The 20,296-nt window shown below is 34.5% G+C and overlaps 4 protein-coding genes across 4 annotated transcripts; 2 read left to right on the forward strand and 2 right to left on the reverse strand.

The window, feature by feature from the left end:
* The first annotated feature begins 629 nt into the window (after positions 1 to 629).
* LOC107023458 (acid phosphatase 1) lies at positions 630 to 3,764 on the forward strand. The gene is made up of 3 exons (XM_015224151.1): positions 630 to 1,146; positions 1,982 to 2,191; positions 3,416 to 3,764. The coding sequence occupies exons 1-3, from the start codon at positions 767 to 769 to the stop codon at positions 3,591 to 3,593; spliced, it is 768 nt and encodes a 255-aa protein (XP_015079637.1). The 5' UTR covers positions 630 to 766; the 3' UTR covers positions 3,594 to 3,764.
* A 1,429-nt stretch (positions 3,765 to 5,193) lies between these two features.
* Positions 5,194 to 12,739, forward strand: LOC107023457 (quinone oxidoreductase 1). The gene is made up of 5 exons (XM_015224150.2): positions 5,194 to 5,455; positions 8,806 to 8,947; positions 9,808 to 10,034; positions 11,552 to 11,809; positions 12,193 to 12,739. Exons 1-5 carry the CDS (start codon positions 5,246 to 5,248, stop codon positions 12,508 to 12,510), a joined length of 1,155 nt encoding a protein of 384 aa, XP_015079636.1. The 5' UTR covers positions 5,194 to 5,245; the 3' UTR covers positions 12,511 to 12,739.
* A 364-nt stretch (positions 12,740 to 13,103) lies between these two features.
* LOC107022677 lies at positions 13,104 to 15,011 on the reverse strand. The gene is made up of 2 exons (XM_015223275.2): positions 14,496 to 15,011; positions 13,104 to 14,277 (listed from the first exon to the last, which is right to left on the reverse strand). Exons 1-2 carry the CDS (start codon positions 14,884 to 14,886, stop codon positions 13,493 to 13,495), a joined length of 1,176 nt encoding a protein of 391 aa, XP_015078761.1. The 5' UTR covers positions 14,887 to 15,011; the 3' UTR covers positions 13,104 to 13,492.
* Positions 15,012 to 17,047: 2,036 nt separating this feature from the next.
* On the reverse strand, positions 17,048 to 19,552 carry LOC107021079 (B3 domain-containing protein Os01g0234100-like). The gene is made up of 7 exons (XM_015221670.2): positions 19,341 to 19,552; positions 19,203 to 19,256; positions 18,874 to 18,908; positions 18,643 to 18,793; positions 18,354 to 18,560; positions 18,064 to 18,154; positions 17,048 to 17,980 (listed from the first exon to the last, which is right to left on the reverse strand). The coding sequence occupies exons 1-7, from the start codon at positions 19,395 to 19,397 to the stop codon at positions 17,238 to 17,240; spliced, it is 1,338 nt and encodes a 445-aa protein (XP_015077156.1). The 5' UTR covers positions 19,398 to 19,552; the 3' UTR covers positions 17,048 to 17,237.
* Between the last annotated feature and the right edge of the window lie 744 nt (positions 19,553 to 20,296).

The raw sequence follows: 20,296 nt of genomic DNA on the forward strand, positions 1-20,296 counted from the left end.
ATAAGATAATATCACATATGATGGATAAGGAATCCATGGATTAAATTAAATGAAGTAACCAAACAATGTATTAAATTTTAATCCATAAATTATTTTACCTAATACCGCCTACCAAATGGATCCTAAATGTATACTAATACTAAGTGAATGAATACATCATTCATCTATTTATATACAATAATCAAGTATACAATTGAATTTTTTATTAACGAATAAAAAAATATATGAAAATATATAATTTACGTTTTTAAGCGGTTATGTATTAAATATATAATTTTGTATGTTTCCGTTATTTTTGTTGTTAAGTGATATTGATTATACGAGGGAAAAAAAATATTAAACTGTCATTTACTAATTTCGGTCATTTTGTGCTTATTTTTTCTCTGTCTATTAACTATTAATTAATGTTGAGTTATTTATTGCTAATTATGACTATTATACATCATAATTTAAGGCACAAATTTCTAAAAATATAGTATTTTAATTTTTTGTTATCTTTACGAACTTTTTCACCAAATCTGACATTTAGGAACGTGGGTAGCAGATGAATGAAGATTTTTATTGGTTAAATATTATTTTCCTTTTACCACGTGGTAAAGGAAATGCACGAATCACGCCAAAGCCCAATTAGAATTAAGTAATCCACCTACTCTCAACACAATTTCCTCTCTTATACAAACTATATACTATACAATACGTATTCTTTATCTCTGGTATTTCATTGACTCCATTACTTCCATATTATCATTCTTGAAGAATTTACTACATGAGGATTTTCGTGTTCTTGGTGTTGTTGACTGTTGCAATCGGAACTGAAAATCTCAATTCTCATGTGTTTCCAAGGCCATTGATTATTGAGTATCCTGAAAAACAATGGAAGGATGAGTTGAAGTGTACGACTTGGAGGTTTGTTGTTGAAACGAATAATTTAAGTCCATGGAAGACGATTCCAGAGGAATGTGCTGATTATGTCAAGGAATATATGGTAGGTCCAGGTTATAAGATGGAGATTGATAGGGTTTCGGATGAGGCGGGAGAATATGCCAAAAGTGTTGATTTGGGAGATGATGGAAGAGATGTGTGGATTTTTGATGTTGACGAAACTTTGCTTTCTAATCTTCCTTATTATTCTGATCATCGTTATGGGTATGATTGATTCTTCACTAAGTTTCTTTGTATTTTTTGTTAAATTTACTTCATTCTTGCACTCCTAAACTGTCTTGTTGGGTAACGCCAATATTGGGGTTAGAGTCATAATTGAACATGACCCTAGTTTGTTGGATTTAGTTAAAGAAATTAAGGCTATAGCTTTTCGAATAAGCTCAACATGTCTACTAATGAAAATGTCCCCGTTGAGTCTGTCGAATAAGGCTTTGGCCTAATTCACACCCCGCAAAAGCTGAGCTCAAAGGGAAGACGGAGGAAGATTGCCCAAATCATGTAAGGAGCCCTCAAGTCCAGATTGGGACATTCTTTACCCGGGGTTTCACTGTTTGATTTGATGTGCAACTGTCTAGGATCCTGAGAACCCACATTGGATCGGGTGTGGATTTGATACCACTGATAGGAAAAACAGATTAGAGAAGAAAAGTGAAAATAGAGTAGACAAAGAAGTGGTGAATGTGAAAAGAAATTGCTTGACTAATTTCAAATATGCTGCAACTGCAGTTGCTTTTTATAAGCAAAAAACATAGCAAACTAAAGCTAAAAATTTAGCAATTACCCCATAACGTTTTCTCCTATAGACTAGATAATGAACCACATCAAACTACATTTTCTAAAGACTAGAACAAACCTGATCACAGTCTTAATCCATCATGTAAAAGGAGATAGATTGAGCATCATTTTTGTTAATTTCCATTTTGAAGGGGATTTTCTCTGTTTTACTTGGAATTATAGTTCTGCTTCATATTTCTTTTTAGGCATTATACTATGTGTAATAGTAAGCTAATGGTGATTTGTATTGATCTCAATATTGTAGATTGGAGGTATTTGATAATGTGGAATTTGATAAATGGGTTGAGAAGGGAACGGCGCCAGCCTTGGGGTCCAGCTTGAAGCTTTATCAAGAAGTTCTGAGTCTGGGATTCAAAGTTTTCTTGCTGACTGGGCGCAGTGAAAGACACAGAAGTGTTACTGTGGAGAATTTGATGAATGCTGGATTCCACGATTGGCACAAGCTCATTCTGAGGTGAGTAAATGAGTATGGTTTTATGAATAAAGTTTGTTGATTTCATTGCTGGTGTTACCGTGATAAAAATGGAAAACATATATGAAACATTCAGAATGAAATTTGTTTAAATCTAAATGTATGCTCTGAGTATGCTGCTCACTTACTTGTATGTGCATATATTTGCTGCAAAATCATACTTCATTCAGTAGTTGCCAATGTTTTTCAATGTGTTTCTCCAATCACAATGTGATTTCACATTGATGAACATTGGCAAGTAGATCTAAGTAATGCATTTTTCATGTTGAATGAACTTTACTGTACTGCAGATTGTTCTTGTAAAGTTCATTTTTTTAATTTAGTCGGGTACATTTTACTTATCTCACCTATCCATGACATGTCTGATGCCAGATGATGATTGATTAGTGTTGCAGATGCATTAATCTTTCTCATTTTCTTCTTGCTGAATAACACATGATCAACTCATTTTAGCTGGATCTTTAGATTTGTTCAAAATGGAGTTTGAATATGTTTGATATACATCAATATTGATGATTAGTTATAGAATGGGACATATAACTCAGAGAAGGGAATGTATGTGGACTCTGTAAATCTCCATGGTTGTGCTTAGTATTTGAACACATCTCTTGTTTTTTCCTCGTCTGGGGACTCTGTTAATCTCCATGGTTGTGCTTAGTATTTGAACACATCTCTTGTTTTTTCCTCGTCTGGGGACTCTGTAAATCTCCATGGTTGTGCTTAGTATTTGAGCACATCTCTTGTTTTTTACCAGTCTGGGGACTCTGTGAATCTCCATGGTTGTGCTTAGTATTTGAACACCTCTTGTTTTTTCCTAATCTGGACACAAATCAGTGCTAATGTAACTACGATATCATGCCGGGGAAATACTAATTACCCCTCAAACTAAAACCGAATTCTCAACTACACCAATTATGCTTTGGAGGGGTGGGGGTGGGGGGGAGGCGGTCCTACTACCCCAGATTTAAAAATAGAATTATTACCAACCTGAAAAGCCACAACCAGATGTGTGTTACATGAGTGATATACACATGCTTTACACGTTTACGTTACTGCTTTAACTTTTTTTTTAGTACTTGTTTTGCTTATGCTTCTTTTTGTTGCTATCTTCCAGTGTGTTGTTGAAAATTCGATCATAATTAGAAGAGGTTACTTTTGCCTTTTCACCATAGTGAAATTTTGACTAATCATTCTGATTCTATGCAGAGGCTCCGACGACCATGGCAAAACAGCAACAACCTATAAATCAGAGAGACGACATGAGATGGTAGAAGAAGGTTTCCGCATAGTGGGCAACTCAGGAGACCAATGGAGTGATCTGCTAGGCTCCTCTATGTCTTATCGCTCATTCAAGCTTCCAAACCCGATGTATTACGTTCTTTAAAGTAACTAATAGGTTTAGTAGTCCATGTTGATGCAACATGCCAATGATTATTTTTTTTTCACTGTCTAATGGCTACCTTATAAACAATGGAACTGTAATTCTTGTAATCCCTTAAACTGGATCATTGATGATTCAATTAATGTATGCCGTAGCAGCAACAATTGTGCAGAACCACCATTTCCGTCTGTGACATCTCTTTTGTTTCTAAACCACTCTTTAGTGTTTTGTTTAGTCCCACTGCCATATCTACTCACTCATAAAAAGGTTTCCTACTTGCAAGACTAATGGAGAGATAGTAACGGTTCAAACAGAGTTTAAAGTAAATTTTGCTACGCTTGTGGATGTGTTTGGTAGGAAGGAAAATGTTAATAATAGAATTACTAATAGTTAGATTTAGATATAAACGAAAGGTAAGTAATATTTGTACAACATTGACAAAAATAAAATATCGTCATTCGATGGTCCTTTGTGTTTGTAAATACTTTTCAGTATACAAATTTTATACTCCTCACTCTTTTTATTCCTAATTATTTGTTCATTTTTAAATTTTAACACCTATTAAGAAAATAAATAATGTCATAATGAATTTACTATTTTACCTCTATTAATTATGAAGTGAATGAAAAGTTCTACATATTTCAAAGTAATTAATTTAAGTAAAACAAACTTATCCATTTTTAATTTATTAAAACAGATAAATAATTAAAGACATTATAAAAGAAAAAATGAACAACAAGTTTAAAGGACAGAGGAAGTGTATATGACTAATGGGATATTTTAGGTGTAATACACAATTAATAGAGTACCAAAAATTGATAATAAACCAATTTTTGTGATCTTTTAAATATTGATATATAAAGAATAAGGACAAAAATTAAATATTTTTTTTAATTTGCTTTGGCATAATATATATATTAGATTCTAAACTTGATTTCAAATTTTAATTTTGACCTTCAACTTTCATAATACACAAACAGACACTTTAACTATCCAACTTTTAAATAAATAAACACATTAGTTCTACATGACACAATACACGTACGACACCACGTAAAACAAAAAATGACATGTAGGATGACATTTAAGACATGTGTGTCTATTTGTCCACTTTATACAAGTTTAAGTGTCTATTTATGCACATCCAAAGTTGAAGAGCATAAATGTGATTTGAAGCCAAGTTAAATGGCACATTTATGTATTATGCCTTTGATTTTTGATATTGTGGACCTCGATAGCTAAGCTAGCATTTGGCCATAGATTTCCAAATACTTTTGGCAAATATTATTTGGGTGAAAATTCACTATGTTTTTTGCCATAATATTTGAAAAATATATTTCACTTTTTTAGAAAAATATTATTTATACACATAAGTTTTAAAAATATCAAAACTAACCATAAATTTGTATTACAAGTCAATTAAATCTTTGTTACAACAATAACAAATAGTGCCCATTCATTATTATTTTAAAATTAATATAAAATATTATGTAATACAACAACAACTATAAAAAGTATTTTTATAAAAAATTAAAATTCAAGATAAATTTTTAATTTTAAAAAAATTCCAAATAATGAGATTTGACTCACCTACTAATTTTTTCAAAGTTTTTTCTCGTATTTGGGAATCTGGCACCTCTGTTGATTGACAAATAATGCGATTAACATCACTTCGTTGTCACAATCTTCTTCAACCTAATTCTTTCATTTCTCGCTTCACAAGAGCTATTACTAGTAGTAATCAAAAAGGCCGCAAGTGTATTCCTTTACAAACATCTACTGTCAGATTAGCAGTAAGAGCTCACTCTGTATCACCAGCAACAATGGTCAAAGCCATTAGGGTTCATGAACTTGGTGGTCCTGAGGTCTATTTCTTATCTCTCTCTCTTTTTATTAAAATTTGTTATATTATCAAAATAAGAAGGAGAATCAAATGCTAATGGTTTTTAATCTGGATGATCATGATTACATTATGCTGAATTAAAAATTCAATCTTTGCAAAAATTAGTTGAGGTGGCTGAAAGTAGGCCCGGACACCACAGTCGTAAAACGAAAGGTTGCATGTACAAAAACTTTTATATAATTAGAATTAAAGAGTATTAACTCTCAAAGAAGTTACTTTTGTTATAAATTTGGGAGTTGTCATCTATCTAGTTAGTAAGATGTTGAAAAGAGTAGGAGAAGGGATCATTTCCACTTGAAGAGGCTTGTTTGAATAAGAAGTTGGACACTTGATTGGCTTCCCTAAAACAGTGTGAAATCTTCATATTTGCACCATTTATATATTTGAAGATGTCTCTGATAATACCTTTGAGTTTGTGATAATTAATGGTCTTGTTATTGATCATGTCAGTAATCTCTAAGGAGTCCAATTCAAGGTCATAAGTTTTGAATCTAGCCTGTTTGTACCAGTTAGCATCATACATAGTGGCCATTGCCTCTGCCTGATTGTTGCTTTTATATTGAATGGGACTGAAATGGGCATAATCAGGCTGTCAGAATCATTCCTCACCGTGCCACCAATACGTGTTGTGTTATATTGGTGGGTGTAGTTTCCATCACCGTCAGTGTTAACTTCAATCCTTCCAAGCATTGGTTTGGTCCAAGTACAGACACCTGATGACTGATCTGAATATTCCAATTCCTTGACATAGTTTTTTTTTTGTTTTTTTTATAGAGTAACTTTGTATTCATATGAAAACAATCATCCAAAAGTGATGAGATGTTAGTTACAAGTTACAACCCTCACTGGACATTGCAAGAAAGAGACAGCCCCCAAAACACCTTGCATTTCTTTCCTTCCATAAGATCCACTAAATAAAGTCTGGAATCAGTTTCCACCAGTCTTCCTCAGAAATTCTTCTTTGAATTGTCTCCCAGCTCCTCAGCAAATCAGAAGTGTTCTAAGGAATTGTCCAGCTTAACTCCAAGCATATATAAGAACATCCTAAGGAATTGTCCAGCTTAACTCCAAGCATATATAAGAACAGGCTCCGCAGATTTACAATTGTTATGCAGTGTATGGACTAGGAAGAGGTGGTTGTCTACCTCTGCTTCCTTGTCACAAAGAAAACACCTTGAGCAAATCTGCAAACCTTTTCTGTATAGTGCTTCATGGGTTAGGCAACCTCTTCTATGTCAATTCTTTGACATAGTTGAGTTCAGTTGCCTGAAATATCACAGCTAGGAAATGCCACTGATATGTCTGTCTTTTTGTTCCATAGGTTATGCATTTCCTTATTGGAAGTAACAAATCTTTTCTGGTTACCATATTCACAAGAAGTCAACCATATTCACAAGAAGTCCAGCTCCTCCAAATTTCCCAACAACAACATAACCATTGCAATCCCACTTCCTCCAAATTTCCCAACAAATACAAATAGGAACTATTTGTTGACTCAGTTATTGATAGTCTAAACATCCCACCACATATTGAAAATTCCTTTACAGAACAAGAGTGATGTCTAACTCCCAGAGGATTACCAAAGAAGTTCCAAACATAACAAGCAGCCTCACCATCAATAAAAACATGATTCATTGTATCACAAGTAGGTGTAGCACAACAAAAGCATCTAGAGACTAATTGTTTATCAACATTATGGAGAATCTCATCGAAAGGTAATTTTATGAATCAATCTCCAAGTAAGAAATGAAATTTTAAAAGGCAAACATTTATGCCATACCTTGTCAAGAGTGATGTCCTTCTGCCTATGTTGTCTGATGATTTGCCATGCTGAAGAGTTGATGTAATGCAAACTTGGGTAACATTCCAGATGACAAAGTGCAAGAGGCCACTGTGCAAGAGGTTTGGTCCATTCGTGGATGGAACTTAACATATAGAATGATGATACAAGACTGGGAGGTGGATAGACTAGCTGAATTTTATGGCACCTTGGACCATTTTCGAGGATTGAAAGAGGGAGAAGACACTCTTAGGTGGATTCATCATAGCAAAGGTGTCTTCACAGTTAGCTCTGCCTACAAGAACCTGAATCAAATGGGGACTCAACTCAGATTTTTGCCTTGGAAGCTTATCTGGAAAGTCAAAATTCCATATAAGGTGGTAGTTTTTACTTGGTTGGTAGGTAAAGAGGCGGTACTAACACAGGAAAATCTAATGAAGAGGGGAATACATGTGTATCCTAGATATTTTTTTTGTGAGCAACAGGCAGAGACAATCAACCATCTGTTTCTTCATTGCAAGGTGGTTAGACAACTGTGGCACTTATTTACCATATTCAGGGGCACAAACTGGACCATGCCACAAAGGGCAAGTCAGGCTATAGAAAGCTGGAACAATGAAGGCAGTGGTAGTACAGACCAAAGCAAATGGAGAATTGTCCCAGCAGTGATTTGGTGGACCATATGGAAGGAGAGGAATATGAGATGCTTTGAGAGTGTTAGTAGTCCTTTACGCAGGATTAAAATGAACTGCACAATCACTTTTTTCTATTGGTGCAGTTTGGAGTATGTGGATGATCCTATAGCTGTTAGAGATATCCTAGGTCCTTTGTATGATGAAGTAGGAGCTAGTTTAGTTTTGTTTTAAGTACACGCAACTGTATGTAGTTCCATGATGTAAATATGGGACCCCAGCCTTTAGTGCTGAAGATTAATACACAAAACTGTTACCGTTATTAAAAAAAAAGTCATGACTTTCTTGATCTCAAATGGGAATCCCCCCCCCCCGGCCCCATGCTGCAACAACCATCATCGATATTCCAAAGAATGTTTTTTTCAGTGTCCTCCCTAGCTTTAGTTAGAGATTTACATACCTGAGAGGTTCCACTTGTCCATGCCTTGGACACTGGATGAACCCTATTGCAATATTTGGCCCTCATGAAATCAGCCATAAAGAAGGCTGAGTCCTGAACTTCCACCATCTTTTGATGGCTAAGGTGTTGGAGATGTCATTCATGTTTCTGATAACAATATCACCCTCATCTTTAGGAACACATAAGTTATTCTAAGATCTCCAGTGATATTTTGCTTTGTTATCATTGGATCTGCTGTCACATTCATGTTCGTAAATTAGAATCTTAATTGATGGGTCTTTCAATTCTTAGGACACAATACTAAATTTTAGTGTGATAAATTGTATGTTCGCTTTTTTGTGTTAGAGGAAGCAGGAGAATAAATATTAATGGCAGCCTTCTTTTTTAATTTGCATCAACAGATATTTATTAACCAGTTATTTACGGCTATTGTTTTGTAGGTCCTCAAATGGGAGGACGTTGAACTGGGAGACCCAAAAGATGGAGAGATCAGGGTGAAGAATAAGGTCATTGGCCTCAACTTCATTGACATATATTTCCGGAAAGGAGTCTACAAAGCTGCTGCATTTCCCTTTACACCAGGTGCTTTCAATCCCCTCTCTCAATTATTTTCTCTTCTTCTACATGTTTACGAACATTTCAAGTATAATATGATCCTATTTTAAAAAAGATTCTATTGGAGCCCGCTGGTTTGAGGCATCCTGTAACTTGAATATCTTCTTTTATGATTAGCTTTGGAACTGCATCATATGCAAAAAGAAAAGCCTGCATCTGCTTCGGCATGAATATCTCGACCAAACATCGGATGCTTTGTTATTTGAAAGTTAAATCGGTTTTCTCTATGTGGAGGACCGGAGGTTTGCCCTATTCGGGAATCTCCAGATCTATGCTTAGTTTCAACTCCCTAAAGTTCATCGTTGATTACTATCTCCTTCCACTCAAGTCTAACTCGTTGTTATCCACTTTAATACTAGTTTTAAGTACTGAAAATCTGCCATTTAGCAATGATTCACAATGCAGTAGACTAAAGAGGTGAAGTAAATTAGATGCGTAAAGATTCTGCTTTACCGCAAATCTGATCCATATACTTATCCAACCAAATAAATAGAGGGGACTATGTACTTCTCATCATCACAATCGACACTTAATTAGTGAGCTTATTTGTTTTTTGTGTATCAAGTTATCAACTGTGTGTAATTGTACGGCTTAACCCCTTTATCATCTCTTCGTCCTAGATTCTAAAACATGGAGTTACCAACTTTGTTTTTGTTTTGTCGGAGGAAAAACGACATTTAGTCAGGCCTATTGCTGGCTCCTTTTAGATCTAGGGGCCGGCAGAACATGATAGAAGCATTTCATTTATAAGGTATCGAAGATCATTGAAGTATTATTTAGGTAGCATTCAGTTGGAATTGAAGCTATAATTAAATTCTTTATGCCAGGTATGGAGGCTGTAGGGGTTGTAACAGCTGTTGGTCCCGGATTGACTGGGAGGAAAGTTGGTGATATTGTTGCATATGCTGGCGGTGTGATGGGTGCATATGCTGAGGAACAGATCCTTCCTGCTGATAAAGTTGTGCCTGTTCCTCCCTCAATTGACCCCATTGTTGTAGCATCCATACTTCTTAAGGGCATGACTGCTCAGTTCCTACTGCGCCGCTGCTTCAAAGTATGTACATCATAGTCTTACAGCAGCCGAGTTTCCTCTATTCTTTTTTTTACATCTGTTCCTTCTTTAGTTAAAGTAGACATGCTTATATTACAAACTAGATGATTTTGATGATCTAGTGCGGAAGAAGTCCTCAACTCTTACAAAATTACCAGTTTTAAAAAAGAAGTCCTCAACTCTGACATGGGCATGATTGAGTGTTTGTTTTATGATTTAGATGTTTTTCCCTACATGATAATCAATGTGATCATATATAGGACAATTTTAGGGAAGATACAAAATATTTGATTCTCTCTTATTACTGGAAATTCAATCTTTAGATATTGACTGGAGTACTAATGGATGATTAGCAAGTAGACGCATATCCCATGATTGAAGTTCCTTTATCCATATTCTCCTTTTTTAAGTAAATTAATCTATTTCTTGGTGATCGACAGCAGGTTGCTAGGTCCTATTGCTTTTGACTACTGCATCATGTGTTGCTCCTAGTTATTGCATGAGTAATTACAACTTGAAGAAGTAAAAGTCATAGTACCCAGTAATATGTCTTGAGAAAACCAATTGTGATATTTGGTGTGTAATTTAGAAGTTGAGGGCTAGTAATCTGAATGCGCATATGGATCTTTTCCTCTTCTTCATTTTGAAGATTTCCAGCTTTTAAATTTCATATGATTGTTCTCTTGATAATGGAAGACTATGTGTCCTATCAGTGTTACAAAGCCATAAGCACCATCATTACTCCAGTTTTGTCTCCAGGTATCGGACAGATCTGTGTTCTGGATGGCTGTGCTCTTAAAATCCTGATATTCTCTGTACCAAAGCAACTTTGGGAAACTGTGAAATGGAAGATATTCTTTAATTTCCTGCTGGTTTAGTTGGTTGTTTGCAACTAGTTAGTGAAGCAGATAAAACATCAGAAAATATAAAATATGAATAAATTGAATGCTTGAAAGCGCGAAGATTATGGAATACATTTTATTATGAGTGCATTGTCTTCCAGTTTCTACAAGCTTAAGCAGTTAACATAAAGTGTCTCCGCTCTCTCCTCATCAGAATCAGGTTCCCCATAAATTGGATTCTTAGAGATTTACAGAATTACTTGGCAATCCCAAACCATGGGAAGGGGGACCAAAGGCTTCTAAAATAAATTTGGAGGTTAATGCAGTCCAGTTTGTAGAATAGTGTGCTATAATAAATACAACATGCTGAACATGAACCAGCTCTGCTTCCCAGATTGGTAATTTTAAGAGAGCTGAAAGGAAAAGAAATAACCTTTCTAGCCTCATTTTTTCTCAAAAAAAGAAGTGACCTTTCAATGGTTTTGGCATGTAATGTTTGTGCAACAAATTGGAATTTGCTATCTTGGAATTTCATCCATCCATTTCCTTTTCATTCGAACTTTATTCTTTTAAAATTCTTTTTAATTGAATAGATTTTCCTCTCATTTGCATAAATTCAAACTAAGATATAGCTTCTTTACTTTCGTCAAATTTATACTGTCTTGCAATGTGTTACAGGTTGAACGTGGGCACACAGTACTTGTTCATGCTGCAGCAGGTGGGGTTGGCTCCCTATTGTGCCAATGGGCAAATGCCCTTGGTGCTACAGTCATTGGGACTGTATCAACTAAAGAGAAAGCAGCCCAAGCTAAAGATGATGGGTGTCATCATGTCATAATCTATAAGGAAGAGGATTTCGTCACTCGTGTCAATGAGATCACATCTGGCCAAGGAGTTGAAGTTGTGTATGATTCTGTTGGAAAAGATACTTTTCAGGTATTGGCATTTACATTCATTCATTCTTTATCGACCAAGTTAGCCTAAATTCACAGAAAAGCTTTCAGAAAAGCAACACTTTCATCAGAATGGTGAAGTTTGTTCATGTAGGTTGGGGTTTAGTTTGACAAAATCCCTTTTAACTGTTGGAGATTGAAATTATTTTAAGACAATCATAACTTGCCAAATCATTAATGATTAACGGCAAACTAGCAATAAACCAACTATCCAGGGGAAATTTAATGCAACATCTTTAGCCTGTAGGAAAATGAACAAGAAAACTGTGATGGGCCAATACTTGGGTGACCAGGATTAGAAAGAATTTATTGTGCTTATTAAGTCCTGTTCCTGTGTAGCCTTTGATTAGAATTTTTTTTGATCAGGGATCATTAGACTGCTTAAAAACTCGTGGATACATGGTGAGTTTTGGGCAGTCATCTGGCTCACCAGATCCAGTACCTTTATCAGCTCTTGCAGTGAAATCGCTATTTCTGACAAGGCCTAGCATGATGCACTACACAATGACGAGGGATGAACTACTAGAAACTGCCGGAGAGGTATTTGCAAATGTGGCATCAGGTGTCTTACGCGTCCGTATGAATCATACTTATCCCCTGTCTCAGGCGGCACAAGCACATACCGACCTTGAGAGCAGGAAAACATCTGGATCAGTTATACTGATTCCAGATGATGCTCAGTAGTAGTTTACTTTGTATACTGCCAACATGAAATATATTAAAGGCATACTAGACTTCAAGTCTGAGCTGAACCATAATAAATGCCTATGTGCATCCTTTGCCGATTTGTACTTCTCATTGTGTTACAATAATGTGTTGTACTTGCCTGTTGTTGGTACTGCGTGGATGCTGTGTTCAATTCCCAGCCTTCTGCAAGTGAATGAACAAGTTCCTTCAGGTTCTTTCTAGCTTACTCTGAGCATGAGAGCTTATTTTGTCTCATAATCGTAGGAGCATCTGTCTGTGTGTGTTCGATAATTGCAGGTGGAACGATTGAAGGTCCTTAACAAATAGTTTTGCTGATTTCTATTTTTAACCAAAGTCCAGCAGGTTTTATAACTACTTAAGTTATATACACTGGCATTGTTCTTTTGAGGCTGGTAAAGATTTATGCAACCCTTCCATGGCGTAAATTGCTGAAGCTCATGGAGAAATGGGACCGGTCATTTTGGGTTTTATCGTTTTAACAATCTCTGCTAGTAGTCCAAAGAGTTACGAGAACTTGGAATTATAACTGCTATTTAGTACTTAGGCTAGCAGTTAAATGATCCAAAACATTTTAAAATGTTAATAATGCACTGAAAATCAACACATACTTAAACTATCACATTGAGTTACATATCTTAACTATTCAATCTTCCCATTACATACCTAAACTATCACTCCATGTGAAAAGAGAGTTCTTCTTCTTGCTCGTAACTTAATTTATTGTAAGTTGAGAGATATGATCATTTGACGTTGGAACATTCTCAATCCTTGAACAGTTTGAGTTTATTTTAACTTTCTTCTCCTCACTACCTTCAAAACACAAGATTTTGGCACCACACACACCTCTACATCACTTCACAAATTATTCAAAGATTGCTATGAGTATCTATCCTTATTTCAACGATATGTTGATCATGATTTCTTGAGGGTATAAATTTCATTAGTAATTAGTTATATTCTATCGCTTGCAAACAACTCCACTTCCATAAATTCCGGTAGTGCACCTCAAGCTTGGCAGCTCCAAAGCAAAACCAGTTTCGTTATCAGATTCTTCTTCATTTGTTTGAAACTTAGTCACATAACAATCAGCATCAAAGAGTCCTGATGTTAAAAACTCTTTGTCACCTCCCATTACAGGCATCAAAACTCCCATCTTAACTTTTCTCACATACTTCTTCTTATACGTTTGTCCTAGAACACCATCTACTTCGTCGCTCAAAGAGAAAAACTTGAACCCAAGTTCAAGATGAGCAAAACAGTCATCTTTTGGTATACCATAGTTGTGAACTCGAGATTCTTGTTCTGTAATAGGTACAACCTTAGCAGTGATCTTGAAAACATTTTCAACTTCTACGACAATGTCGTTTGTGTTGCTAGTTCTAGTAATGGAGGCCATGGGTACAGTTTCATCAGATTGCCACCTTGCTCCTTCCTCATCACGAAGAAGTATGGGTGTATCGTTGAAGTGCAGGGAAAGGCGGTCAATGTAATCATCCCATGTTGATGTTTTTAGTGCACCTATTGAGATCTTGTGAGAACCATAAAGGATACCAATGGATTGTATCCAAGTGAAGTCTCTCTTCATGTTCCGATTTCGTCTTCCTATGAAATGAGCATTGATGTGGAATTTAGGGTCTGAAACTAAGCAGAAATCTTTGTCCTTCTTGCCATGGAAGTAGAAGGTAACTCCATCGCCACCGATGAAACGAGGATCTTGGCAAACTACTCCAGGTATGTCACACTCTGCATCAGATAAATGTACATCATTTAGTTGAACAAAAGGCTTGAAGAATTTGTATATGTTCTCTGTTTCATATATAACATACCAAAATGACCTTTGGTAGTTTTGGTAGTCTAGTAAATGTTAAACATTGAGCGGTATGAAGTTGAAATTAAAGAGTTTCCAAATATAGATATGTCGTTGTATAATAATAGAATAGAGAAGTAAGGAAGTAACTTACTACAAACAGGTTTGCAAGAGACACAATCAACCAAACAACCACTAGGACAAGATGTAGGGCATGAAAATTCGAGATTATAACAATTATGGTAGTACTTGTTCTTGCACTTAGCCTTCTTCGGGGTTGGTGAGGGTGGAGGAGGAGACACGGGTGACAAAGTTGGTGGCATTGGGCCATTGATACAAATTGGCTTGCAAGAACGACACTCCGTTATGCAACCAGTAGGACAGAACATGGGACATGCATGAGGAAGATTTTTACATTGCTTGATTTCATCATCTGAGCAATGAGAATTGCTAGGATGGTTAGGTATTCCTGGGGGAGTTGCCTCTACCTTTGCTATAAACATTAACAAGACAATGCCTAGATCCACAACAATAGTGAGGGCCATTAGTAGCTATTGAGAGAAGTGATGGATTATCAATTGTTATATAGATATCTTAGTCAAATACACATGCCAGTTGTAATTTCTTAAGAGACGTGCAAAGTTCAAACTGAACAAGTAAAAGTGATAGGAGCTCGGGACTAAAAATAATGGTATGTTTGTTTGATAAGTTACCTTTCATGTGCTCCTTTTCCCAAGTCCAGTATTCTATTCAATATTTGTGCTCTTTACAGGAGTATTAAACTTCAACACACATGTGGTATCTCACTTTGTCTTGGCCATAAATTTAGATACAACACTTTCCTTATAATTTTATCTTCTTCATATACACGTATCTTTCTTGAAGTAGCTTCGAAATAAAATGAACAATGATTATTATTTCTCTGCCAGGACAAAAAATATTTCTTCTGGATTATGATTTACTTTTCTAAAATTGAGATTATTTATAAATATATTCTATCATCCATAGGACAAAACTAACACGTCTTACTAAAAGATAAAAAGAAAGGTTCCCAACCAAAAATCCATTGTAATAGCACATTATTTATCATTTTACCTGATTACAAATAAATGTTTATAAAAAAAATTACATCTAATTATCTACAATTGATTTGATTGCACAAATACTTTTTCATACCATGTATTGAAAAATCTTTACACTCCAATCAATATGTATAAGTACTAAAAATTATTCTTTTTTCACGGAAAAAATGATCGATCACTATTTCTACAGATATTTTGATTAAATCGGTTTAATTAAAAGAAGAAGTAGCAAATTTCATATGGAAAATTCAGGAAGCTTCCCACTATTTTGGTAAAAATTTGTTCCACCATACATTTTCACAATGAGCTCAATGAAAAATGTCTTTTATTTTTAGTAGTATATATAGCCACTAGTATCATATGTTATTCATTTTCTGCGTCCCTCTTTTATAACTTTGCTTTATGAATAATGGTTTATTATTAATAAGTATAATGGTTTCGCTATTGAAGTTGACATAATTGTATATTTGTGTCCACTCTCGGAGAAAGAGGTTATATTTGTTTGCCACTCAATTTTGCGCTCTTGGATAAATAAATCTACAAGAAGCAAAATGAACATAGAATAGGGCCATAACATAGATAGAAATCTACGTAATAATGGTACAAAATACCACAAATGACCAAAGAAAGACAAATTTACATAAGATACAAGAGGTTTAAATCTGTCTGCTCAAAACATAAAATATATAGACAATGTAAAAGAGAGAAATCAATAAGTCTCTGAATTAGCAAAGGCCACGGGAGATCGTAAATCAGCGACTCGTACTTGGCGGTGCATCAGAAAACGAGATACATAATTACCATATATATATATGAGTATCAAAACACAGGTAATTTTATGATTGTATTTGTTTATAGTATCTTTCACTTTCATGTATTTTATGAGGTCTACTAATTGAATACATGTATAATGACTCCGAAACTCAAACGGTAGAAAATATTAACAAAAATTCCAAAAGGGTATATAAAATTTTATATACCCTTTTGGAATTTTTGTTAATATTTTCTACCGTTTGAGTTTCGGACTCGTATAATGACACGAGTATAAAGTAGAATATGGTAAATATATACTCACATTTCGTGTATGATGATTACTACTCCATGTAAATAGATTTTTACCGTCGAATATCAATATCAAGATGTTGTCAAAATATAAAACAAAAAGAATATCACAATTGTTAACTAAATATCCTATATTGCCAACTTATCGATGATAATTCATTTTGTTAAAGGGCTTGAGAGTTGAAATCAAAATAAGTTCGCAACATCTACCTGATTTTAAAAGGGTTTAGAATCATCATCTAATTTTTAGGAAAATATTTATATGTAAATTCTATTTTGATATGTTAAAACGTTGTGAAATTTTAGTTAATAAGGAGAAAGCACTAAATATTCTTCTAAACCTATTCAAACTTAATTTGGTCAACAAGGAAATCACTTTTTTTTTCAATTAATACGTGTTAAAGGAAAATGTTTAAGAAGTTGTAATTTAGAATAAAGTATGGGAAACAAAGTAAACCTAATTTTAAAACCATTTGAAGTTAAAAATATATAAGAAGTAATGGAATGTGGGAGTGTGATACAGGGGTGTGTGTGTATATACACACACTTGTAGGTCTTCTCAGACAATGAACATACGATCCGATATAAATAAGTATTTAATTTCGAACATTTACAAAAAGTTTAGCCAATTACACTAGAAAAAGGATATGATGGGCTCAAATAACCTCACAAAAAATTAGCAGAAAGAGTTATATATTCCTGCTAGAAATCTCAAAAGGCTTCTTCAATAACTAATTATAACCAATTTTTTTCTACCAGGGAGAAGCAGCCAATGCCTTGAAATTGAGCTCAAAGTTTGCATCTTTCTTTGTTAAGGCCTCAATTTCAGATTCTACATTCTTCATCACTTGTTTCACTTTCAATACCTTTTCTTCAATAATCCTCATTTCCTCTTTTGCTTCAGCTAGCTCAACTTTCTTTGATTCAAGGACGTCTTTCGATTCACTTGATAAACTATCAAGCTTACTTATCCTTGCACGTAAAAATCCAACGTTCATTCCTAAACACTCGAACCCTTTCAATGTATTGTCCCAAGTCTCAAGATACTCACGAGGAGTCGAACTCTCGCAGGCTCTTATGGCATCAGCAATGTTCACAGTTTCAGTAATCATTCCAGCAGCTAACTTGACATTTAGGCCAGCAAGTAAATGGTCATGGAGAAATGAATTTTGGGCGCGACAAAGATCATAGTATTTGGTCCTAATGTGTAATGCAGGAACCTCCGAGTCAATGGTCAGGCCATCAACAATAATGTTGAAACCAGAATAGTCCTTCACATCTTTGAATTCGACTCGTGATTCTGAAAATCTAATGCCTTCTAAAACATCAGAGCCGTTATCGCTGTCATTTCCACATTGATCAGCTACAGGGTCGTGGTCCGAGTTAGGTAACAACATGGGTTCCTCAATTTTGTCATCTTGATTAATATCTACGACAGGAGGCTCCAAGTATTTCTCCTCTTTTGCTTCAAAAATTTTAATCTCTTCATCGTGATCTATCGAGATAATAATATCAGTAAATCGACAGATAGTACATCTTGCTTGCGATAGAAATTAAATATACTGATCGTAACCATACCAGATTTGATTGGTCGAGCACGAAAATCCAGATTTAGAAGAGTAATAGCACCATCAATTTCTGTCAAGCAATTTTCTCTTACTATGTATACCTAAAACAGGGGAAAAAACAATAAGGCCTTTGCTTTACTGTCATAAAACTGCAACATACAAAGAATATTCACATTGTCACATTAGGATAAAAAAGATAGTTCAATGCACTAACTCGGGTCTAGAAAAAGATTGAGTCACATGGTGTCTATTGTATGCGATAGATATTGTAACAATGACAACAAATATAAGATGTGTTACCTTAAATTTGGAGGGTTGAATCAATTGGAAGACTAAGACATCCCCTTCGAGAAGGTTATGAGCAATGGAGAAACCTCTCCAACCCCCACTCAATCCGTTCTTGTCAATAAGGTACTTGGTAGGAGATTCTTCGTCATTTTCATCCACTAAAACAACAATATCGTCATGTTTTGGCAAATGACAATCACAAAATTTCTTTGGGAAACCCTGTTATATTCACAAAAAAAAAACAATAAGACCATAGTACTAACAAAAAGTTCTAACTTTTTCAAGAAAATTTTGAACTTACCAACCAAAATCCCCCACTGACATGTGAAGGGAGCATATACTTAACAAAACTAGGAAATTGACAAGGCAACTTTGCTTGGACTTCTGCAGCTCGCAACATCGCGGATGAATTCACATCAACAGAGCTGTGTTTCAGTGTCTTTTTTTCAAGGCTAGTAAAATCAAGAATCAAAAGCATTATCAGAAAGATAACAAAACCTTAAAATTAAGTTTTTGCATTTTTGACACTGACCATATTTGAACCTTCTTTTTACCTCCATTTACCACCTGGCAAAAGAATTTTACAGATAGATTTATTAGTGCTAATAGAAGAACAAGGGGCATGACCAAAATTCAATATTTACAATATACATTCAAGAAATGACACCTAAATGACCTTGGAAGTGGAAGGTCTTGAACTTTTGACCTTTGCTTGCCCCGTGGGGAAAACTTGAAGATCAAAAGTCAAAACTTGTAGTTATTAGCTGGACAAAAGTTTAAGATCACCCAACATAGAAGCAAAAAATGAACATAAAAAGGTACTTATTTATCAACAAATAGAGTAAAAAAAATGGTTGTCACCTTGTTGGTTTTAGTAGGAGCCAAAGTCTTTTTCTTGATTAGCAGTGCCTTTTTCTGGTTAAGTCATCAAATGAGAGAACAAATTAGAAACATGGGCTAATCATTATAAGCAAATATAAATAGAAGGAGATTGAATACCTTTGAGGAAGAAAGAGCAGGGCTTTTCTTAGAGGAATATAGAGAAGAAATTGCCATTTCAAAAAAAAAGGTTCACTGGAAATTCACTTGTATTGTATTTTGTTAGTAATTTAAAAATGATGTTTATTTTAAGTGGAGGAGAAGTGAGAAAGGGCTAAATTGGAGGCAAAATTTGAATTGGTTGGCAGAGTACTAGGTACTAGTATGGAATGATTTGTTTCCTTTTCCCAATGCACTTTTTTATAGTTTCATTTTATGGGTTTTAAACTTTTTTTAAAAAGAAAAAATTGGCTTTGGGAAAAGTTTAAATCTTTTTTCACTTTTTATATATGTTAAAACGAGTCAAAGATGATCTTAAACTATATGAAATAAATAAAAATATCTCTTTTTTATAGTTTAGATCAAAAAAGTCTTTATGATTGATAGCTTGATCAAGAAATACTCCTATTATTTGGGATAAAATTTGTTGTTTTTTATTATTTAAAATACATTTTGTTCATAATAAAAATATTACTTTTAAATAACTTTATTCTTGTTTTTTTCTTTTAAAATTACTTTTGTAGAATTTTTTTTATTCTTCTCAATCTCATATTATCAGTTAAAATAGAATAACTTTACGTGCCCTTTAAACCGATAATATATGTCATATATATATATAAGAACATTGTAAATTCATCATTAGTTTTTATTTAAATAACGATAAAAATAATTAATAAAACAAGAAATATTTTCAAGTAGGGAAAAAGAAAATGGGGAGGGGGATTTGACTTTGTTTATTTGTTGTCAACTTGCCATTTTAAATGGTGAGACGGGCTTAGGTCCTTCCTATCTTGTAAAAATGTAAGTTAAACAACCAGAATTTTAACCAATAGAAGAAGAGGCTTTCAGGCTTCAGCTGCTCGTCTTCTAAAAATAACCAATTTTCCTTCTTAAAATAACGATACAAACTTTTAAGT

The sequence above is a fragment of the Solanum pennellii genome, chromosome 6 (assembly GCF_001406875.1).
Source record: "Solanum pennellii chromosome 6, SPENNV200".
Lineage (NCBI taxonomy): Eukaryota > Viridiplantae > Streptophyta > Magnoliopsida > Solanales > Solanaceae > Solanum > Solanum pennellii.